Source organism: Mus caroli, unplaced genomic scaffold (assembly GCF_978045245.1).
Source record: "Mus caroli unplaced genomic scaffold, Mus_caroli_1 scaffold_6, whole genome shotgun sequence".
In the NCBI taxonomy this organism is placed as follows: Eukaryota; Metazoa; Chordata; class Mammalia; order Rodentia; family Muridae; genus Mus; species Mus caroli.
Window position 1 is genome coordinate 54547490 of NW_028227261.1, and position 21581 is coordinate 54569070.

Consider the following 21581-nt stretch of genomic DNA (forward strand, 5'->3'; position numbering starts at 1 on the left):
GCCACATACATAAGACGGTGATAAAGAGTCTGAGAAGTCTATAGAATGTCTCTGATTTCTCTCCTGCATAAACCAACACGGTAACCTCTATACTGAATGGCAGCTATTTTTCTTTTAAATCTTTGCTTATATAATAGGCAGACAAGCTCACTGCTTTTCACCTAGACACTATGGGTTGCTCATCTTTATTGGTTCGATTTTCTAAGCTTGACAATTATTTGAAGTTCTCAGTAAAGTGTGTCTTTTAAATGATATTCTATGATTCCTGCTGGTTCATGTTTCTGGCACAGCAGATGTTCTCTTGTAGTGAGAAACTTGACTTGGTTTTCGAAGCCAATGAATGATTTTACTCCTTTTCTGCTTTCTCTACAAGTGACCAGGTAAATCAGAGTCTGGCTTATTTTGACATGTTTCTTGGATGAAGCCATTGTACAAATGTAACACCAAAATGACTTGTCATCATGAATAGGGGCAGCCATCCTTTCTTGAAAGTAGATCCATGGTGCTATGCTTGAGTTGCTTAGTGTAGGTCTGAGCATGTTTTTTAAATGCTGTGTGACTTATTTTTTATTATTAGAATGTCAGTTCTCTAACAGTTCATTGTATTAATTCAGCATGCAAAATGTCAGAGTAAAATTGCATATTGTCTAAGAATCCTGTAGCTAACCTTGTTTCTCAGAGTTCAGATTGTCTCACAAATCTGAGCTACAGCACTGGAGGTTAGCTTGAAGATGAGATACACTAGTATTGCTGTTTCAGATGGTGCTTTCTGGATATAGTGCTGTTTGCAGCAGATATTGAAGAATGGTAAACACGCTTGCCAGGGTTATAGGTTGTCATGGCATCCTGGTTGTAGGAGCAGACTAGTGACTTTAGTCTGGCCTTAAATCTTGTGTGAAGCCCAGAGAAATTCTGGTACAATGAAAAAGTTTTAAGTACTAAAAGTGTCTATGCAGTAGCCCCCATAGAAGGCACCTTGGCCTGGTAGACTAGTAAAATCTCCTCTGCTCTAAAGGGCTCTAAGTCTGTGAGCCTTTCCTGCTTTACAACAAGCTTCTTTGTGTTTGAAAGCAGAGTTCCATGCCTGGTAAAGGTATGCAGCTGTGCCCTTAGCAAGTTTTGCCCATGCCCAGTGTGAAAAGGAATAATGTAGGCTTCCCCAGACGGGTGTTCTCACTGCCGGCCTTTGCACACGCTGATGCTTCTGCTCAGACTGCCTTCACCTGCTGGTGCTTTCGACTTTCCTCTCTCACTCTCTTCCCAACCATCACATTTCAGTTCTGTGTTCCTGCTTCCCTGAGCCCCAGGCTGTATCACACTGTGTGTGCTGTATCACACTGTGTGTGCTGTATCACACTGTGTATGCTGTCTGTCTGTCTGTCTGTCTCTCTCTTGTTCTACTGTTCCTGCAGGTAATAAGCTCTACATGGGCAGGGACCGACTTGCTCTTTTCCTAGTTAGTTCATTTTATGATATGGAAAGCCATGCAAAGTGAATGGAAGACTTCTAACTGTGACTTTTGAAGCCCTGGTTCTGCACAAAGCACAGACTTATCATTTAGTTATTTTCCAATGTCACATGAAACAGTGTATCTACTAGTAGTCTTCAAGCACTTGTCCTGTATTGTCATTTTTTTTTAAAGCTAAAGGAAAATGATTTGTTATTTCAGTATTTTTGAAGGTACTTGTATCCTAGTTGCCAAACAGAAGTTGTCATATCAAAATTTACACACAAAATTTCCTGCTTGGCCTATTGGTTATTACTTTTTAAAAACTTATTTTATGTTTTGTGGCTAGAATATTTTGCTTGAGTATATGTTTAGGCATCATGTGTTTACCTTCAGATCCCCAGGAACTAGAGTTATGGATGGTTATATGACACATGTGGGTGCTGCTGTGCACTGTGCAGGTCCTCTGCAAGAACAAATGTTCTTAAGTACTGAACCATTGCTCTAGCCCCCACCATCAATAATTTTACTAAAGCCTCAGCCATTGCAGGAAGGATTCTTTTACTATCTCTAGCCTGTCAGCAAATGAGTGGGAGGAACACAACAGGTCCAGTGGTGCTCTCTTGCTTTTGGGTTTTTGTTCATGTTGTTTCCCGTGGTGATGATGTAAGATGATGGAGACTGCTGCTAACCACTTTCATCTCTTGCTTCCTCGCCCATCTCTGCCATGTGCTGGCCAGAGCTGTACTTTTCTACAAGTAGATTCTGATAAAAATGTTCTAAGTAATAAATTGAAGCAAACTTTGAGTCCGTCCATTGACAGCTGCTTGTTGGCAAAGACACTTTGTAGGGATGAGCTCCTTTGGTGTCTGCACGGTCACTCCTGGCATCAGGAGAGAGGCGTAGATGGCTGCTCAGAGGACAGGGCATTCTACACCTGGAAGCAAAAGTGCTGCCTTCTTTTCTTGATTCTGCCTTCCTAGTGTCTCTCTTAGTCATTGCCTGCCCCTTTCTTCTAAATGCAGTTTCCTACATGTATGGGCTCTGCTGTTTCCTTAGTGAAAATACCTTCTTATTTTTAAATCTAATAACCTCTGATTTGATTTATTTTTGTCTCTAGATCAGCTCTGAATGGGCTTTGGAAGGTAAAGAAGAAAATCCAGTCTGCTTTCAGGGACACTGAACAACCGAATAAATGCAGGTATGCACATTTCCTTCTTTTATTCTTTTAGGCAGGGCCTTACTTTGAAGTCCATACTCTATGAACTTAAGAGCCTCCCATCTCAGCCTACCTAGTGTAGAGATTATGACTATACTATTGCACCTGGCCTTAAACCGTGACACCCAGCCTGTAGAACTGTCTGTGCTCTGACCTGTCTGTCTGTCTGTCTGTCTAATTTATATATTCATTCCCAGTGTTGGATATGCTAGTTTAAACATTTCTTCACTGCAAAAAGTCCAGGAAGTAAAGTGAAGTTCTCTTGTAACCTCTCCAGGACAGCTATACTGTTACCAGTGTCTCATCTGTTCTTCTAGATTTCAATGCATGTTGTTACTCTCAGGTCCCTAGTACACCTGTTACGCTCTTTCACTGGAGTCATCCAGTGCTGGTCATGTAGCTTTGTGACTACAGTTCCAGCAGCTGGAGAGATACCTTGTATAGTAGACCCTCTCCTGTCAGAAGTTATCACTGGGCATTTTCTTGCTGTTGCTCATAGCACTATCTACAAAGAATCTCTAAGACAGAGATTTCTTTTGCCTTACACTGTGAAGCAGGCTGTTGATTTTCATCTTGGTTTTTCAGTGTGATCAAGTGCTGGGCTTTTTCGCCTACTGTAGGGTAGGTAAGTCATTAGCTTAGTCTTCACACTGATTTCAAGAAAATTCTGGTTTTTAGATTACTTGGGATATTATAAATTTAAATTGAATACATGGATGGTGTCCCTTTTAAATTATCTCGCTTCCTAACCCCATGACAGCTGATAGACTAAGCAAATGGATTTGGTGCTGAGAGTTACAACAGGATATGCTGTGTAGGACTCCTCATGTTTGGGGAGTTCCTTGTATCCTCTCCCAAGTGCCCACTGTAGGCAAGCCTCTCTGTTTCATACTGGGTATAAAAGATAAATACAGCTGTTATACTCAGAGATTCACACACACACACACACACAAATACAGCTGTTATACTCAGAGATTCACACACACACACACACACACACACACACACACAAATACAGCTGTTATACTCAGAGATTCACACACACAAACACACACACACACACACACACACAGGTGTATGAATACAATGGCCATAATATCTGTGGCTAGTGTGATTACTTTGGGAGCACAGGAGAGATAGCATCCAGCTTAAGGGTATACCTGGGGCCCAGTGAAGCAATCTTGATGGGAGTGCTAGTGTGGGCAGCTTTCTGAAGATTGAACTTTGCCATGAAGGGTAAGAGGCAAGTGTATTTCACTAGTGGAATCATTATATGCAGAGACGGCACAGGGGGAAGAATGGGTGGCATGAAGAGACAGGATACCTGGTGGCTTGGGTTTCAAGCAGCTAGAAGTGAGAGGAGATGGGGTGAGGGGCCAGCCAATCAGGAGTGTGTAGACAATGAGTAACTAGTGGAGGGTCTGATCTATGTTACTGAGATAACACTTGGGCACTCAAGTGAAGCTGAGGCTGGCAGGCAGGAAGGAAATACTTTGGGGACAGAAAAATGGCTGGAAGGTCATGGGTGTTGGGCAAGGGCTGCAAGGATATGTGGAGTTCCCCTTGCTCTCTTCCTCCGTTGCCCTTGGCTGGACTCAATGTCCAGGACTGCTACTTTAGTCCTGACCCACTTGTTTTGAGGGCCTTGTGAGTGGTTTTCCTGCAAAGAGCTTACCTGTGGGTCTTGCCTTGCATGTGATGCTTGTCCTCCTGCTTCCCTCCAGTGACAGGGACTTGTCCCTAGTCATCAACTTTCATGGCCCTTCCATGTGATTTATAGTGCCTGAGTGGTAGTCGCTTTGTGTACAGTGCCTCAGATGACGATAAGAACAAACGCCGAGACCGGAAAGACTAATTCTTTCTGTTGGTTGCTTATAAGTTACAGGATCCCAGGAGAGGCAGCAATATTCAGTCCTCTAACATCAGTGACTCCAGAGGAGAGCTGCTTCCAACTACAACTAGTATGCAAATAGAGAAGATAATTCAAATCCTGCTTAAGATTATTCTGACTGTTGAGAATATGGTCTGGCTACTTAGTTACTGTGCATAACTAATTATTTCTATGGTTTCATCTCTTATAAGTCTGGTCTCAGTATTCAGAAAGGAAAAGCTTAGAAGTTCTCATCCAGTCTCACAGATGCCTGCTTGCTTTCCTCCATAGCAAACAGCACATGGAATGATTACATTGTCTGCTCTTCCTTCCTGACAGTATCTAAATATAAAAGAGGACTGCAATGCCATGGCGTTCTGTGCTAAAATGAGGAGCTTCAAGAAGACTGAGGTGAAGCAGGTGGTCCCTGAGCCAGGAGTGGAGGTGACTTTCTATCTGTTGGACAGGGAGCCCCTCCGCCTGGGCAGCGGAGAGTATACAGCCGAGGAGCTGTGCATCAGGGCCGCCCAGGAGTGCAGTGAGTACTGGCAGCAGGGCTGGGAGGCTGCACTGGGACACTGGGAGAAGCACATGTGGAACCTCTCCTCTTTTTATTTCTGCTGAGAGCAAGGTTCTGGAAGCCAGAGTTCTGCCTTGTTTCCTAATCCTGGACCTTCACTTCTCACTGAAACGTGTATTTCTCCCTTATCATTAACAAGACAGCTGTGGATACCAAGGAATGACCCTTGCCTTCTGTAAGGCTCAGTCTTGGGGGACAGGCTCATTTTATAGTTCAGGATGTTCTAGAACTCAGTACATAGCCCAGGCTGGCCTCAAAGCTGTATTCCTCCTGATACCGAGTGGGTACTGGGATTACAAGTATCTACTCTCTCACCCAGCCAAAGCTCAGGTCTCTGTTCTCTCACAGCTCTATAATTGGGATGACATCAGCACTAGCTGAGGTTCTATGCAAATGTGTATCAATTCAGTAGTTCTGTTTCCTAACCTATCGCTGAGCATTCAGATTCCTTGAGTTTGGCCCAGTCTCCTCTTACTTGGTCCCTCTGCCACTTTGAAGTGAGAATTTTAGGGTTGCCCCATGGCTTGGTCTTGCTACATTGTGAAAAGGACACAATCCTTTTAAAAGTGAGATTGGTTTATAAAAATGCATTATGTTTGAAAATGCCATGATGACACCTTTGTATATTAACCCAAAAATTAATTTTAAAAAAAGTGAGGCTTGCTTTACTTAAAGTTAGCCCATTGCCTTGCTAGTGTGAGAGACCAAAGTACCTAACAAAATAAATCTCCTTTCGTCATCCTCCAGCATGAAGGTGCATGGTGTTCACCCACCTCATTTTATATGGAAAGTAAAGTAAAGCCACAAAGCCATAAAACGGCCACCTATCTCACACATTAGTTTACTTGAAGTCCATTGGAATATACATGTAGGACAGGTGGGTTTATAGTGGTAAACTGTATTCCAGTAAAGCCGTTTGGAAAGGGTTGTAGTAGATCTACTTATCGTGATGAGGTTAACTTGCTGTGATGCTGCAGAGCCTGGGCCATGCTCTGCCTAGGCCTTTAGCTTTGAGAGCAACATTGTGGGAATGTTGTAGTTAGTTTAAGATCTTGCTAGTAACATAGCTTGTCTGGAGGCCTCATTTACTTCCCTATACACATCATTTTGCCTAAAGTGCTTTACATTAGGGTCTTTATGTTACAGGGGAAGAATGTGGTAGGCTCTTACTACCCTAGTACTACTACAAGGGATTAAATGGACTGAGCTCTGTGTAATGTGGGAAAAGGGGGCCATATTTTTAAGTAACTCTCACTAGATGGTAGTTTGTTAGGATCTGACAGTAGGGTTATATGTTCCTCAGCCCAGTGTGTACAGAATAGATGGTAACTCTTCTGTTAATTTGAAAATACATAAACACTGAATGTTATAGATTTTTATAGCTCTCTTTGGTAATTGCAGTAAGTGGTGTTGGGGCAGTGCGCTTTCCTTTACATTTTCACCTAACTCTTAAAGTTTTTCTTTTAGCTCTCATTGTTTGGCTCCTGATAGGCCCAGAAGCAAGGCATTTATTTCCTAATCTGGCTTCCCCACCATGCTGGTTATTATTAAAGGAGCACATAGTGTAGTAGGAAGGTGGGACACTCTTGGGCCAGCTTTGTTAAGAATTCTTCTTGCTAGTTAATGTGAATAAATATATTATAGTGTAGAGAGTACTTAAGTCTATTTAAATATTAACTATAATACATTTTAATCACTGACAAAGTCACTTTGTTTATTTATTCTAATATGCAGTTTGTATGGTGGCCAGAAACAACTTTGCATATATAATGTATAATCAGTGTCAGAATTGTTTAAAATTGTAGGGAACAGATTGAGGAATTCCTACCTTCCTCAGATGTCTTTTCCCTTGCTATGATTTAAAAGGGACATATCAGATGGAATCTGTGGGCCTCTGAGATAGCCCTTTTTTCTTTTAATCCAAGTTTGGTAAGACTCCTGTAATGAGAATTGTATCATTTTATTTTTAAATGTCTTTAATTTGGTTTGCCAGGAGCCGCTGTACATGCTCCCAGGGAGCTGTGATTCTCCATTAACGTGATTAAAATCCCCTGAGTGAACATTGCTGAGAGTTGCATCTGCGCTGAGAGGATGCAGGCGACAGAGATTGTTTCTGGATGAGAGAATTCCTTATCGTTGTGTGTTACTCTTTGGAAACAGATGGCCAAGTGCATCTGCCTGTAACTTAGCCATGTCCTCTCTTCTCAGGTATCTCTCCTCTCTGTCACAACCTCTTCGCCCTGTATGATGAGAGCACCAAGCTCTGGTACGCTCCGAACCGAATCATCACTGTGGATGACAAAATGTCTCTCCGGCTCCACTACCGCATGAGGTATAGCACAGAGACCTGGCGCCAGAGGGTTACTCGCTCATGTTACCTGGGGCAGTGTTTGGCCAGGGGCCCTGAGCCACTTAGGAAGAAGTGCTAGAGTTACTTTATTTGTTTGCTTCTCATTCAAGAAGGGACATTTTCTGTGTTGCAGTGTGATTCAGAGTGAATTTGATCACCTCTCACATTTTATAAACATGATATGAAGATTGTTTTAGATAGAGTTCAAGCCTTCTAGCAAAGTTTTCCACACGGTGAGTCATGGTTGTAGGTTTAGCATAATGGGTTATAACCAGCACTTAAAAAACAATAGAAAGAAACAAGAACTAAACACACACACACACTCCTAATATTCTAAGGTCATTGTATTTTAAAACTTCTGAGGTGTGAAATATATATGCATATACTAAGTTGTGATAAACATGTTTCCTACTAAAGGCTATGGCTAAGAAGCATTCTGTATGTCACCTGAAGAGGTAACAGAAATAAGTGCTCAGCCCTCCTCTCAGGGAGTGGTGCTTTGATCCACTCCTGACAACATTGGACTCTCATTGCTCTTATCCTTCGTGTTCTGTTGAGCAGTTCACTTTTCTCCCACACCAGAGATTTTGTTAAATGTCCCAAGGTCACATAGACTGCTGGTGCTTCCATTCACACACACTTTTGACTTTGTAAGTGTATTGAGGAAATGTTGTGGGAATGGAACCACTTTAGATGGCAGTGAAGCACAAGCTAATGTATGCTTAGCCAGGAAGCTTATAAGTAGGCTAGGCCCTTTCTGAAAAGAACCTTGATCTGTGTAGATATGGTTAAGGCAGTAGATCAGCTCAGACGCTAGGAGGGTGCCAGGTCACCCTAGAAACACCTTCCAGAATCTCTAGGGTCTCCAGAGTCTCCATCTGTCGCCTTCGTTAAATGTTGATTGTCTGCGAGGCTGAATCCTCTTTTGGCACTCATCTAAGTTCTCACCTTGTGGGGAGAGCTGTGTGCCTGTGAGATTCTTACCTGGTTATAGGGGACCTTTCAGCCCTCCCAGCTGAGCCTTCTCACTATATTAGTTTCCTTTTCTCACGCTGATCTTACTTCCCACAGCCTGGGGCTGGTTCTGTGATCAAAACTGTGAGGTGGAAGGTGCAGCTAGAAACTTAGACAGGGACATGCCCTTGAGATCTAATTCTTTCCCAGTAGGCTTTTTTACTTAGATCACAGTCCAGTGTGGCAGCATTTAGCATTTACAAAAGACCCAAGCTTGCCTGACTCAAAACTCCCATTATTCCAGAGGAAAAGCTGTTGGACTCCAATGAGAAAGGAGTTGGTGAAGTTCCACACCTAGTAAATCCTCTTGGTAGTGCGGCAGGGGCTTGTCTTCATGGCTACAGGTGGCGTTTAGCTGCTCACCATTCTGTTAGCTGCTAGGAAGTGCGAGACTTCAGTTCTGTCACCTGGACTTTACCCCTGCCAGTGTGCTTTAACAGGATATTGCTTTGTTACCACAGCCTCTTTGAAGCTGGGGAAAGATACCACCCTCAGTGCAGACATTTGTGGTGGAACAGTCTACAAAGAGCTTGAGAGCTGGTACTCTAACCACTGAAGAAGTGCAGTAAGAAAACAAGTCTAGTGACTGTCACAGGGCCATCCCAGCTCTATTTTAGTCATGCCTTTCTCTTTTAATGATGTGGATGGTTGTTTATGGTGTACGTTAATGTAAGACAGCCATATTTACTTGTTTTCAGGGAAAAAAAAAAAAACCACATGTGACAATCACCGACTTCAGTAAAATTCTGTAGAAACTTAAAAAACGTCTCATCAGGTCCAGAGTTTAAATGTAAACCAAGAATGTGTAGTCATCTCTAGTGTCTCTCTGGAAATGTCAGGTTCTATATGGCTGGTGTTGCTCTCTCCTTCCTTCCTTCCCCATCATTCTGAAAGGGTGTGTGTGCTCTGTGGATGCCGCACTCACTCACTCCCACTCCATTTTAACTGTTATCGTATTATCAGGACTTACTTATACAAAGTTCAGTAAGCAGCCTGGTAATTTTTTTTAGCAGTAAATTGATAGGTTTTGAGAATTTTATGTTATGTTGGATCTGGCCTAGTCAGTGAAGTGCTTTCGAGGGCCTGGGTGTGGGTCCCACCCAGCACCAATATACAAAGCCAGGCATGGTGGCTTGTTACTTTTCTAGTTTTGCTCTATTAGCAATTACAGTTTTAATATTGGTAATCATCTTTTATTTTTAAGTCTGGAACAGTTCGCAGATGTGTGTGTCACCCTTGCACTGGATCCATGCTTATCTCTGTAGCGTTCCAATTTTATTATTTGTGCTGAGGAAGCAAGCACCCCACCCCCACCTCCAAATGTATCCTAGGCAACTTGGCTAGCCTTGAACTTGCAGTCTTCCTGCAGAAGCCTTCCAAATTACTGCAATTTTAAGCACCACCACTGAACCTGGCTTTCCAATGTAAAGGTCCTAGATGGATGTGGAAGGAGTGTGTATAGGCTGGATTGGTTCAGAGAGTACCTGTCTTCAGTGCTTCTCTCAGCAAGCTTGCAGGGAACCTGCCATGCTGTTCATAATGCTTGTGGTCCTCACATGGTTCTGTATCTACCAGACTGTGCCTGGCCTATGTGCTCTGCAGTCAGGGCCCTGGTTGAACCTTTGTAGCTGGCCAGGTGGGTCATTCCCTTCCCATTATGGGAAGAGTGGAGCTTCACTGACTCCTTTCTGCTGTGCTCCGCTCTCCTTGTGAAGAGTATACTATAGGGCCCAGGCTCACATAAGCATAAGCCACTGCATTGGTGGGTCCACCAGTTGAAATCTGGTCTCCTAGAACATACATGGAACTTAAGGGGATAGTCTACCATCTGCTTTGGAGACCTGGTGTAGTTTGTGCAGCTTGTGGTTGTTTCTGCATTCAAGACACTGATAGTCTCCTAGTTCCTTTCATGAGCTTCAGAGAAGACAGGCTGTGCACAACCATGGAAAGCTACAACACTGTTTTTTACCTTTAAAGTAATAGTTCCATCCTGCCCTGCCCATGTTGACCCTACTCCTTGAATTTGTTGTTTATCAGTGAAGCACGCAGTTAGCACCTGCTCTGTGGCTCTGGGGATTTGGTGCTGAGCTAGACAGCTGTGGCCTGCCGTCAGGGAGCTCTCACTTTGCTCACACTGTTTCAAAATGTACCTGTTTGTTTCCTAGCTAATTCAGCCAGTCATCTTGTTCTTGCAGAAGCATCTTGCCTCATCCACGTACCTGTTTGCCATCCGTGTTCTAGAGCCAAGCATGTCCAACCTGTAGCCTGCAGGTTGTGTGCATCCCAGGATAACTATGAGGGTGCTTCAACACACTTGTAGATGATAATGTTATATTGCAGTGTCAAAAGGTTGGAATTCTAGTATGGCATTCATTATCCTGGACAAGTTACCTATTAAACATGGTGTTAAGGGCTCACCATATCATCAGGCGTCCATGAAATGTGTATGTTTTATCACATTTATCACATTAAACTGAGCTTAAGTCAAGCTGTGAAATGTAACTCTTGACAGATATTTATAGAGGAAAAGAGATGTGAGGCCTGTGAACGCTGCAGTGTAGTTCTGCTTGTGACATGTGTCCCACTTCCTGTTGTTTTGTATTATTGTGGGGCAGGGAACTCAGAGGGCAGAGGCTATGCCCGAGAGTCCTCTGTGTCCTGTGCTGGCTCTGTTGTTGTCATCAGACTTTCATAGCAGCTCTTTAGGGTGGGAGTTGTTTATTGCTTCTCAGTGAAATGGCTGCTTTTCTGTCAACTTACTGGCATATTTGGGAGAGAGTCCCAGACAGAGCTGAGTCTGTAGCCTGAAGACAGCTGGACCACTTTGGTTCAGCCACTCTCAGACAGCTTAGAACCCATTCTGTCTCCCCAACAGGTAGCAGGCCAAAGTAGTAGTGAGTCAGGCTCGGAGGGTTAGGTCACCTCACCTCAGTGAGCTTGAGTTTTTCTCATCTGCACAGAGGAAACAATGAAGTCTGCCTGCAGGTTTTGCTGTTAGGAGTAGGTGGATCAAGGGGAAAGTGCTGCTTTCTTTTAGCCTGATGATTTTGTGTTTCATCTTTGAAGCTTTGCTCATTGTAAAATACATCACGAATTCAGTAACAGCCATTTGAGACCTGAGAAACACTACTGTATTGTTGATTGTAGGACAGAGCTTGATTTCAGAAGTGGTAGGACCACAATGGAGAGAGCTCAGGCCGGGCAGCCCAGCAGAACTAGAGCTGTGAAGGAGCAGCTAGTTGTAGGCGGCAGGTGGTGTTTTCACCTAGGAAGGTATGGACGGCATTATGTAGGTCAGAAGAATTGTACTGTGACCACCAGGACATCACTCTATCCTCCTGCCCCAAGAGAGGTGCTGAGGTACATGTGAGAGCACACTTGGAAGAGAGAGAAGGCATGTTGGCTCAGGGTAGTGAGAGTTGAGGGTGCAAGGCTGGTGTCTTCAGTTTCCTCAGGGCAGTTCAGCTTCAGCAAGGGCTACTCTAGATAGACACTTCTCCCAGACAAGCAGTCCAGGGACTCCTCCACCACAGTTGACATTTTTATACTGTCTTTTAGGTTCTACTTTACCAACTGGCACGGAACCAATGACAACGAACAGTCTGTGTGGCGACATTCTCCAAAGAAGCAGAAAAACGGCTATGAGAAGAAAAGGGTTCCAGAAGCAACCCCACTCCTTGATGCCAGTTCACTGGAGTATCTGTTTGCACAGGTAGGGAGCTTGAGCTAGGAGATCTAAAGTTTGTGAGGAATGTGAGGCCTGGTGGGGCTGAGAGTCCCTGTGCAGCTGTGCTTAGTGGCACCAGATGTTGTTGCCCAGGTGACTGGGAAGGCCATAGGCTCCTAGCTATGGGCCTTCCACGCCAGTTACTTTCTTTCCACTGCTTTCTACCACTTTGCTTATCATCTGTATTCTACATGAGAGGGCACAGAGTAGCTGCTGAAGGGAAGTGAGGTAGCAGCCAGGCCAAGAGAGGCTGGAGGTGCCTGGAATTGCATTGCTCCGGGATAGCTAGCATGTTTGATGCAATGTTTCCTGATTTCGATGTCAATTTTCTATTACCCCATGTATACTGAATTTGGAAATACCATAATGCCCATGTTATTTATAAACCACTTCTTTATTCATCTTATTTTCATCTTCCTTCTCATTTTTTAGATATCCATTATAAATATTGATCTGGCTGGACATGGTGATGTGTACCTGCAATTGCAGCATTTTATAGTCAGAGGCAGAACTACAGCAAAGTTGAGGCCAGCCTGGTCTGTACACACACACACACACACACACACACACACACACACACACGGCCATGGCTATAGTGAGATCTTGTCCGACTCATCTTGAATGGCTTCATATCAATTCATTGATGGAGCATCAAGTTACACAGGTGTCTGTGTCTGGTTTGCTTTCTGCGATTGTATTTGCCAAGACACTGGATACTTGGACAAAACAATATGGTTTCTCTCTGTCCCCATTGTATATTCAAGTTAGACAAAAAACAAACAGTGAGTTTGTAAATGATACATAGATAGTGCACAGAAAATCATAAGGGTCAGGCATTCCATCTCAGACTTGTGAAGTGTGGTAATCTCAGCACTTTAAAGACTCAGGTTGTGAGTTTGAAGTCAGCCTGGGTTACACAGTGAGACTCTGACTTTAAAAATAGAGCAGAAAGGGACAGACTTTAGTGATAGAGCCTGTGGAGCGGCTTGAACTGGGAGAACTCATGAAGGAAGGAGGAGATTGCCCTGCTTCAAGGATGGCTTCATCCTTGCTTTAGCGTCTCACCTTCAGGAGGCTCAGTGTCAGTTACTTGAGGGTAGAGTGCTCACAGTCAGGTTCTCCCTCCTCTTCCAAGATCTCAGCATCAGAGTTTTTGCTCCTCCAGTACTGTTGGTATAAATTATTCTTCTTTCTCAAAACTTTGTGGAAATGGCCAGTGACCTTGCTTTAACCTGAAAGAAAAAACTCCTACTATGGACAGAAAGAACTTCAGCCTATCTCACCCCTAACAAAACAAAACAAAACAGTAATGTGAAACTGAGAAGTGCTTTCAGGGAAAGTGAGTCAGTAGAAACCACTCTGCCAGATCCCCTCTTGCCTGGATAGGAAGCGGCTGGGAAGCTCAGCCTCCTCGGTGTGGGAATGCCTAGCAGAGAGTGGTGGGCTGTGGGAGTGTTGAGGAAAGGCGCGGGGAGTCAGGATCGGGCTTTAGCTCAGCTCAGCATTCCATGCCTCTCTTCGATTTGACTCGCTTTTTTTTTTTTTTTTTTTTTTTTTTTTGCAAGCATCTAACATTAGTGCTTCCTGTTTCTCTTCTTCAGAGCGGACCGGATGTTGTGCTCTGAGTTAGATTCCTCCCCTAGTGGGACTCTGACAGGGCTGTTGTGAGGACTAAGGTGAAGTAAAGGAACAACTCACATGTCTGGCAGGGAGCTTAGCGGCTAGGGAGTGTGAGCCTGCACTGCCCATCATTGCTCTGAACAAGGCTAGCTGTGGGTACTGGTTTTAGTCCAGTTTTACATACTTTATTTTTTGTTTGTTTGTAAAGTCCCCATTGCTTTGTGGGATGCTATGTTCCTCGCTCCATCTGTGAGATAGTGTACTCCCATGGCATTCTTCTGTACTAGAAATGTGAATAACACACGTGGAACAAACTAATGGTTTGTGGTAATGATGCTCTGTGGATTGTAACTCCTTCCCCTGTCTCCAAACCCATAATACTACATACTTATGAAATTAATGCTGTCAGCCCAGTGTCACCTGCCTTGCTCTGCTGCAGTTGAGACCTAATAGTCACAGTGTTTAGGCATTGTTCATTTAGAGGCCCCATGAAGGGTGGGGGGAAGGGGGCTGTGAATCTGTGTTCTTCACCAGCACCTTGACAGATACTCAGTAAATACTCACTAAATGAATGGATAGATGAATGAATGAAGTCATCTAGGAGAACACATTCTTAGCTGCCTTGTGCTCCACTTGAGTGGGAACAGCCTTGATCCTGGAGACACACTGATGCCTCTCTTTGCTGGGTGGCATTTTGGCCAGCCCTTTTTGGCCATCTAGGTCAGCATGGTGGCTCCTAAAGCTTAGGTGGTGACTCAGTTTTTCTCTTCTCTGCTCCCAAGGGACAGTATGATTTGATCAAATGCCTGGCTCCCATTCGGGACCCCAAGACGGAGCAAGACGGACATGATATTGAGAATGAGTGCCTGGGCATGGCGGTCCTGGCCATCTCCCACTATGCCATGATGAAGAAGATGCAGTTGCCGGAACTTCCCAAAGACATCAGGTACGCCTTCCTGATGACCCGAGTCGGTTGTAGGCACCTGGTACTGATTTGGGACATTGGTTTTGAAACACAGTCTTGCTGTGTGTAGCTCAGGCTAGCCTCAAACTCGTGTTCTTCATACCTCAAGTACCTCCAAGTACTGAGATTACAGGCGTGTTCCACCTCACCTAACTGTAATGTTATTTTATATGCTTTCATATGTCTGAGATTACAGGCGTGTTCCACCTCACCTAACTGTAATGTTATTTTATATGCTTTCCTATATCTTGTTTGACTGCTGCACTGTTTTTCTGACATCTCTTTGCATGAATCAAATCTTTGAATATTTGTACTGAGCAGCACATTGAAAATTATGGCTTGATATGTTTTATGCTAACTAATAATCTCAGAAATGTGAACTAGAGTGAAATATCCAGGCAGATGAGTGATCTGCATGCTTCCTGTCTTTCCCACGGTGACACTGCTGCCTGTTGGAACTGCCTTCTTTAATCTGCACTCTGTGGTCTGGGAGCTGTTACTTCTAATAGGAGGGACGGTCAGTTATTTGTTACAGAAAATTTTATATAAGTGTGGCTTGAGATTAATATTTTGTCTGCGTAATTTCAGTCTATCTCTGAAATTGAATCATCTCTCCACTCACCAATGAGCTGTGAGATAGCACAAGCTGGGCTGGTGGCACATGCCTTGGTCCCAGCCCTTGGGAGGCAGAGGCAGAGACAGAGGCTGGACGATCTCTTGAGTTTGAGGCCAACCTGGTCCACACAGCAAGTTCTAAGACAGCCAGGATTACATAATGAGACCTGGTCTCAAATAAAAAAAAAATAAAATAAGAAGGGCTGAAAAGAAAAGGCAATCCCATTTTAAAGAGGGTATTTACAAAGGATACAGCGCAGGGCGCAATGCCAGAGCTCTCGTCTCACACGCTTGAGTTCCTAGTTCCTTCCGCAGTACCACAGAAGTGGGGTCACCCCCAGGTCCACCGCTGCATATGAAAGGAGAGTTGATGAGAGTGCTATGTACATGTCATGAGGTGATCTCCATTTCTCCTTGTGTTGTCAGTATCCAGTTGCTCCTCAGGCAGGGGTATTAGATACTTTCCAAGTCATTTCTATGTGACCTTCACTCCTTGTGTTTTATTTTTTCAGGTGGCTTAAGTTGACAACTATTCTGTAATTCTATTATATTACTTTTAAGAGAAAAACTGTACTATTTGCTGAAGATTGGTCTGAGAGTTCACAGTATGCCTCAGTATTGTTATAGGGATTCTTTGGGCCAGTTTCCCTTTGCTTGTCCCAGTGGACAAAATATAGAAAGAACTAAAGTAAACCTTTGCTCTTTCAGGGGTATTAGTCATGATCTTTTTCAGACTATCTCCTGCCTGTTTAGCATGGCCTTGTGTTGAGATCTGATTGCTAGAGAGCCTGGGATAAGTAACAAAGCTTAGGGAACTTGTGGATACAGTCACATGGTAGATACTGTTTTGTATTTGACATTTGTGAGTTTCTAATCATTTTCATAAGAAATTATATAATTTTTAGCAAACAGGATGCAGACAGGCAGGCATCGTAGAATGTGTTAATCTCCGGAGGAGATTAAAGCACAGCTTGATGCTTTTCAGAACATTCTAACTCACCCTCAAGCAATTCTCTCTCCTACTGAGGATAGCCTTGAACTCCTGGTCCTCTTACCTCTACCCCAGCTCCCCAGTGCTGGATTACAGATGTGAACATGATCCCAGTGCTCAGTTTACCGGTGCATATGAGTGTTCTAATGTGCACAGAGCCCTACACTAGCAAGCAGAAATCTAGATGACTCAGCTTTTCTGTCTGTGTTGTGCCAGGGGCTCCAGTTCTGCTGACATCTGTGGAACTCGTGATGCCATGCACGCTCTCTGTCAGGATTGTGTCTATCTCTTCACAGCCGTTTATATCCATGGTCCTCGGGGAATAGATGCTGTTTTCTCGTTTGCCTAAACATACAAGGAAAGTCATAGAGGCAGATTTCTAATCATTTCTTGCTAACCTGTATATATAAAAATTATTTTCTTTTAGCTACAAGCGATATATTCCAGAAACATTGAATAAATCCATCAGACAGAGGAACCTCCTTACCAGGATGCGAATAAATAATGTTTTCAAGGATTTCTTGAAGGAATTTAACAACAAGACCATCTGTGACAGCAGTGTGTCTACACATGACCTGAAGGTGAAATACCTGGCTACCTTGGAAACTTTGACAAAACATTATGGAGCTGAAATATTTGAGACTTCTATGCTACTGATATCATCAGAAAATGAATTGAGTCGGTGCCATTCGAATGACAGTGGCAATGTTCTCTATGAAGTCATGGTGACTGGAAATCTCGGGATCCAGTGGCGGCAGAAACCAAATGTAAGTGGGTGTGGGTGTCTGATGAAAAAAATAAAAGAGAATATCCAGCGTCATCAAGGGAATGTGCTGTTGAGCCTGTCAGAATCACCTGTTTTCATAACCTCACCTTGTAGGCTACATTAAATCAACTCAGCTGGAGGCCACTCATCTCTCATCACTCACAACACAACTGTGGCACAGTTAAGGCAGGAACTGAATCTAGCCAGTCTTTAACGTCATGAAATAGATAACTCCTTTGTGTTATGAAGCTTGATTGAGTGTTTTGTTGTACTGGGGATCGAATCAAGGGCCATGAGGGCCATGAACATGCTGCGGGCCCCTCCCGCACTTTTACTTGTAATTATAGTGCTGGAATCAAATCTAGGGCCTGACGATTAGGCAAGTGATCTGCTGCTGAGTGACATCTGCAGCCCTTTATCTTTGTCAAATGAGGTAATAACGTGAGTTGAAATCTAAGGAGACATGTTCAAATTTCAGCTCCACTCCTTGTATTTAAATGGCCTTAGGAGGGTTATTCTACCCAAGTAGGTGCATAGGACTCATCTGTCAAATGGAGATACTGTCATCTCTTACTACCTGGATGCAGGTATTGGTCAGGATTCTGTGTAGATACCAAAATCTGCCTATGCTCAGGTCTCATAGGTAATGATACAGTATTTTTATGCAACCTGTACATCCTTCTGTATACATTTGTTTTTTCCAGGTTGCCTTATAATACCTAACATTATGTAAATGCTACATAAATTGTTACACTGCACTATTTGGGGAATAATGACAATAAAAGAGTCTATGGCACATACACAATATTATAGGCCTGACATTTTGCGCATTGGCTGTTGAATCTGTGCACACACACTCGGTGGACGTGGAACCCAAGAAATCAATTGGCTGACTGCAGTTACTATATCTGATTCATATGGTTGTTCAGAGAGCTAGATGGTGTGTTGACACCAAACCTGGCTAATAATAATAACTGTTGTCTGAATTACTATAGCTGCATAGTTATTACTACAAGTAATATTAAATATAAGATTAATTTTCTCCTCCTGCTTTATTCTCATGCTAAAATAACAATACCAAGTTACCAAGTACTTTCTGCATAGTAATTAACATATAGATAGGCATGTGCCTAATCTCATGAAGATTGATATTATAAGTTGATATTTTATGGCTGGGAAATGGTGGCTCAGAGATGTCTGGAAGTTAATGTGGACGCTGTCATGCAGAGCTCATGCTAGTCACTTAGATAACTTTGTGCACGTATGTACTCTTTAGGGTATCAGTTGTTGAGATGAATTCTTATCTCTTGAAGCCTCACTTAGGCACTAGTCTAAAGTCAAAACATTGGTAGCAGGAGGAGCTTGGGTTTTGACCATTTGTTGTATTTGGGAAGATCTGCTGTCTGGTTGGGCACAGTCAGTCTGGAGTTGAGGAGGCCTGAGGCTGGTATACATCCGTTAAGCCCTCTCCAGCATTAGCGTGCACACTATAAACCATGCACCGTGCTCATCAAGGACTCTTGGAGAACCAAATCCCAGGATTCTCTGGTGTTTGTAAGCCCATGATTTCCTGCGTTTCTCTGACTTCAGGCATGCTGGCTTTCTCTTCTTTGGGCCTTTGCCCTATATGAAATTGCTAGAAGCACTGACCTTTTGCCAACAGAAAATGAGAAAGCTAACTAAATCCTGTCACTTTTGTTATCTTATCAGGTTGTTCCTGTTGAAAAGGAAAAAAATAAACTGAAGCGGAAAAAACTGGAATATAATAAACACAAGAAGGATGATGAGAGAAACAAACTCCGGGAAGAGTGGAACAATTTTTCCTATTTCCCTGAAATCACCCATATTGTAATAAAGGAGTCTGTGGTCAGCATTAACAAACAGGACAACAAAAACATGGTAAGCCCGCTCGGGACCTGCCCAGCCTGGATGTGCTGGTGAGAGACTCTGTGGCCGTGATTTCCAGAGTTGTGTTTGTTCAGCGTCTGCTCCAGAGGCCGCTGGCACATCCCAGGGGCTTGGCTCTTACAGATGTCCATCTGCTTTAGGGTTTGTTGACCACATAAAGATATTTCAGTGTCAGTATTTAGTTTATAAAGTAAGTGAGTGGTGGGCCAGAGAGATGACCCAGCAGTTAAGAGTAATTGCTGTTCTTCCAGAAGACCCCAGTGACTCAAAACCATTTGTAACTCCAGCTCTAGGAAATATAATGCCGCCTTCTGGCCACTGTGGGCACTTGCACATGTATGACAGGCACATATACATTAAAAAGTGGATAAGAAGGAAAAAGAATTAGATCAGTTCTTTATTTATTGTACCATGTTGATGTGGTAGTTAGAGGCCTGTCCTGGATAAGAGCCTCTGTTTGTGGCCCTCCCCTGGCACTGGTACCTTATTTCTTCCCTTCAGTTGCTTCTGCTGATCTAATTCCTCCCAGACTCTACCTCCCTAGGGAGTCTCTACTTCTCTGGATTCTCTTAAGAGCATTGATCCACTATACAACCAGACCCACATTCCCAATCCAAGAAATTACCAGCTGCCCATTTGTCAAGGAGCAAATAGTGGGGGAAGAGAAGGGACTCTACAAGGACAAGGTCCCAGAAAGCCCTGTGCATGCATGCACTAGGTAGGACCCTAGAGCAAAGCTGGATCCAACACCTGGCCTCTTTGTACTATCTATCAAAATTTTTTTTTCTGTTCCTTCTGTCTTTCTGATGTTTGGGCCACTCTTGTGTGCCATAGGTCTTTTCCTGAAGTTTATTACTATAGGCTCTGTCCATTCCCAGGCAGTCTCATACTGTTAACCATAACTTAACCTCTGATCTTAAAAGGAAAAGATAGAGCCCACAGAGGTGTCCCTGCTGAGCTGGGTAGAAGGAAGCCGCACTGGGCTCATGAGTAGGCCACAGAGCAGCCCCAGTGGTGTCAGGCACACCCAGGGGCTCGAGGACAGCAGAGACGGTGTTACCTCACTTTGTCTTTTCTGGTATCACTTGAGGACACAACTTAGACAAGCAGGCCAGCTTGGCAGGGAAAGTGGTAACTCTGCCAAGTAAACATGTTTTTGTCGTGGGAAGTCACCCCTGATAACACGTGTTGAGGCCAGGCTAGTGTGACAGCCATGCTTACAAAGTGAAGGCCATCAGCACCAGGGAAATCTTGTTTTGCTTAAAACAATGACAGAAAGATAATGCACAACGCAAAGGAAGAGCCCAGTGAGGCAGCACAGACAGAGCGCCACACTCTCCTGTGGAGAGACTGCCCTTCTGACAACCTCCTAGAAATCAGTTTGACAGCCTGTGGCAAAAATCTTGAAAATATTTCTGTGGGTTTCATTTAGGAACCCAGTGAACATGTTTTCCAGAAACTATGAGGTACAGACAGTGGCTCATGAATAAGAGTATTCATGTCAGGTCTCTGAGTTCAAAGCCAGCATGGACTATAGAGTAAGTTCCAGGATAGCCAGGGCTACATGAAGAAATCCTGTCTTGAAAAACCAAAAACCAAACCAACAAAAGGGGTTCATTTCAGCCGTATTTGCAGTCAAAGTACTACAAACAACCTGGGTATAAAATAGAAGGCTACTCTTAACAACTTTACAAGTGTCAGCTGTTTTAATTCCCATGTTAACTCTGTGGTGGAGAGGCACAGAGGTTAAGTGACCTGTTAAAGACACAAATTGTTGATTAAACAATGTGAAATTGCCAGTAGTTGCCCATTTTGAGCTATAAAACATCGAGTTGAATATGTTTGAGCCTGGTAGCAGGTGGGGATGCTGTGAGCTTGAAGAGGCTGGTTGCAGAGCCTGCGGTTCACACTGTGCCTCTCCATAGATCCGCCCTTTGAGCAGGTAGTACTTGGCTACTGATCTTTCATGAAAGCAGGATGCCAGCGTGTTGCCAAGTCTTGCTTTGATCTCTGCATCTCACACACACTTCTCAGGCTTCTGCTGTCAAGAAACCAAGGTGCTTGTATGCCAGGAGAGGTCTGATCAGCCAGCCACCCCCCTGCTCTAGAGCATTTGAAATTTGCTTTTCAAAGGTATCTGAAGGTTGATGCCAGCCACACGAGAAGGGAGTGAAGTAATTGTGGTGTGTTTTCTCTCACCAGGAACTCAAGCTCTCTTCTCACGAGGAAGCCTTGTCCTTTGTGTCCCTGGTGGATGGCTACTTCCGGCTCACTGCAGATGCCCACCATTACCTCTGTACTGATGTGGCTCCCCCACTGATTGTCCACAATATACAGAACGGCTGTCACGGTCCAATCTGGTTGGTTCCAGAATTCTCTCAATTACCTTTGGTGTGAAAAGAGCCCAGGTTTTAGAGGTGGGAAGTCCCCTTAGCTCTGCATGTGGCCAGTTGTTGAGGGTGGGTGAGTGGCCATACACTTGGAGGCTGTCTTCTTTGTGAAGTATGCTA

The 21581-nt window shown here is 43.8% G+C and overlaps 1 protein-coding gene and 1 non-coding gene across 2 annotated transcripts in view; one reads left to right on the forward strand and one right to left on the reverse strand.

The window, feature by feature from the left end:
- Jak1 (Janus kinase 1) overlaps positions 1-21581 on the forward strand; it is a 112064-nt gene that overhangs the window by 67621 nt on the left and 22862 nt on the right. The window contains exons 2-9 of the mRNA XM_021159432.3: positions 2568-2648; positions 4876-5074; positions 7325-7448; positions 12039-12192; positions 14610-14773; positions 16825-17164; positions 18874-19062; positions 21274-21431. Of these exons, the coding sequence (XP_021015091.1) occupies positions 2643-2648; positions 4876-5074; positions 7325-7448; positions 12039-12192; positions 14610-14773; positions 16825-17164; positions 18874-19062; positions 21274-21431 (1334 nt within the window). The 5' untranslated portion in view covers positions 2568-2642. The remainder of the gene's footprint in view (positions 1-2567; positions 2649-4875; positions 5075-7324; positions 7449-12038; positions 12193-14609; positions 14774-16824; positions 17165-18873; positions 19063-21273; positions 21432-21581) is intronic.
- On the reverse strand, positions 9680-9783 carry LOC115030922 (U6 spliceosomal RNA). Its single transcript, XR_003836522.1, has one exon. It is a non-coding gene; the product is annotated as a U6 spliceosomal RNA (small nuclear RNA).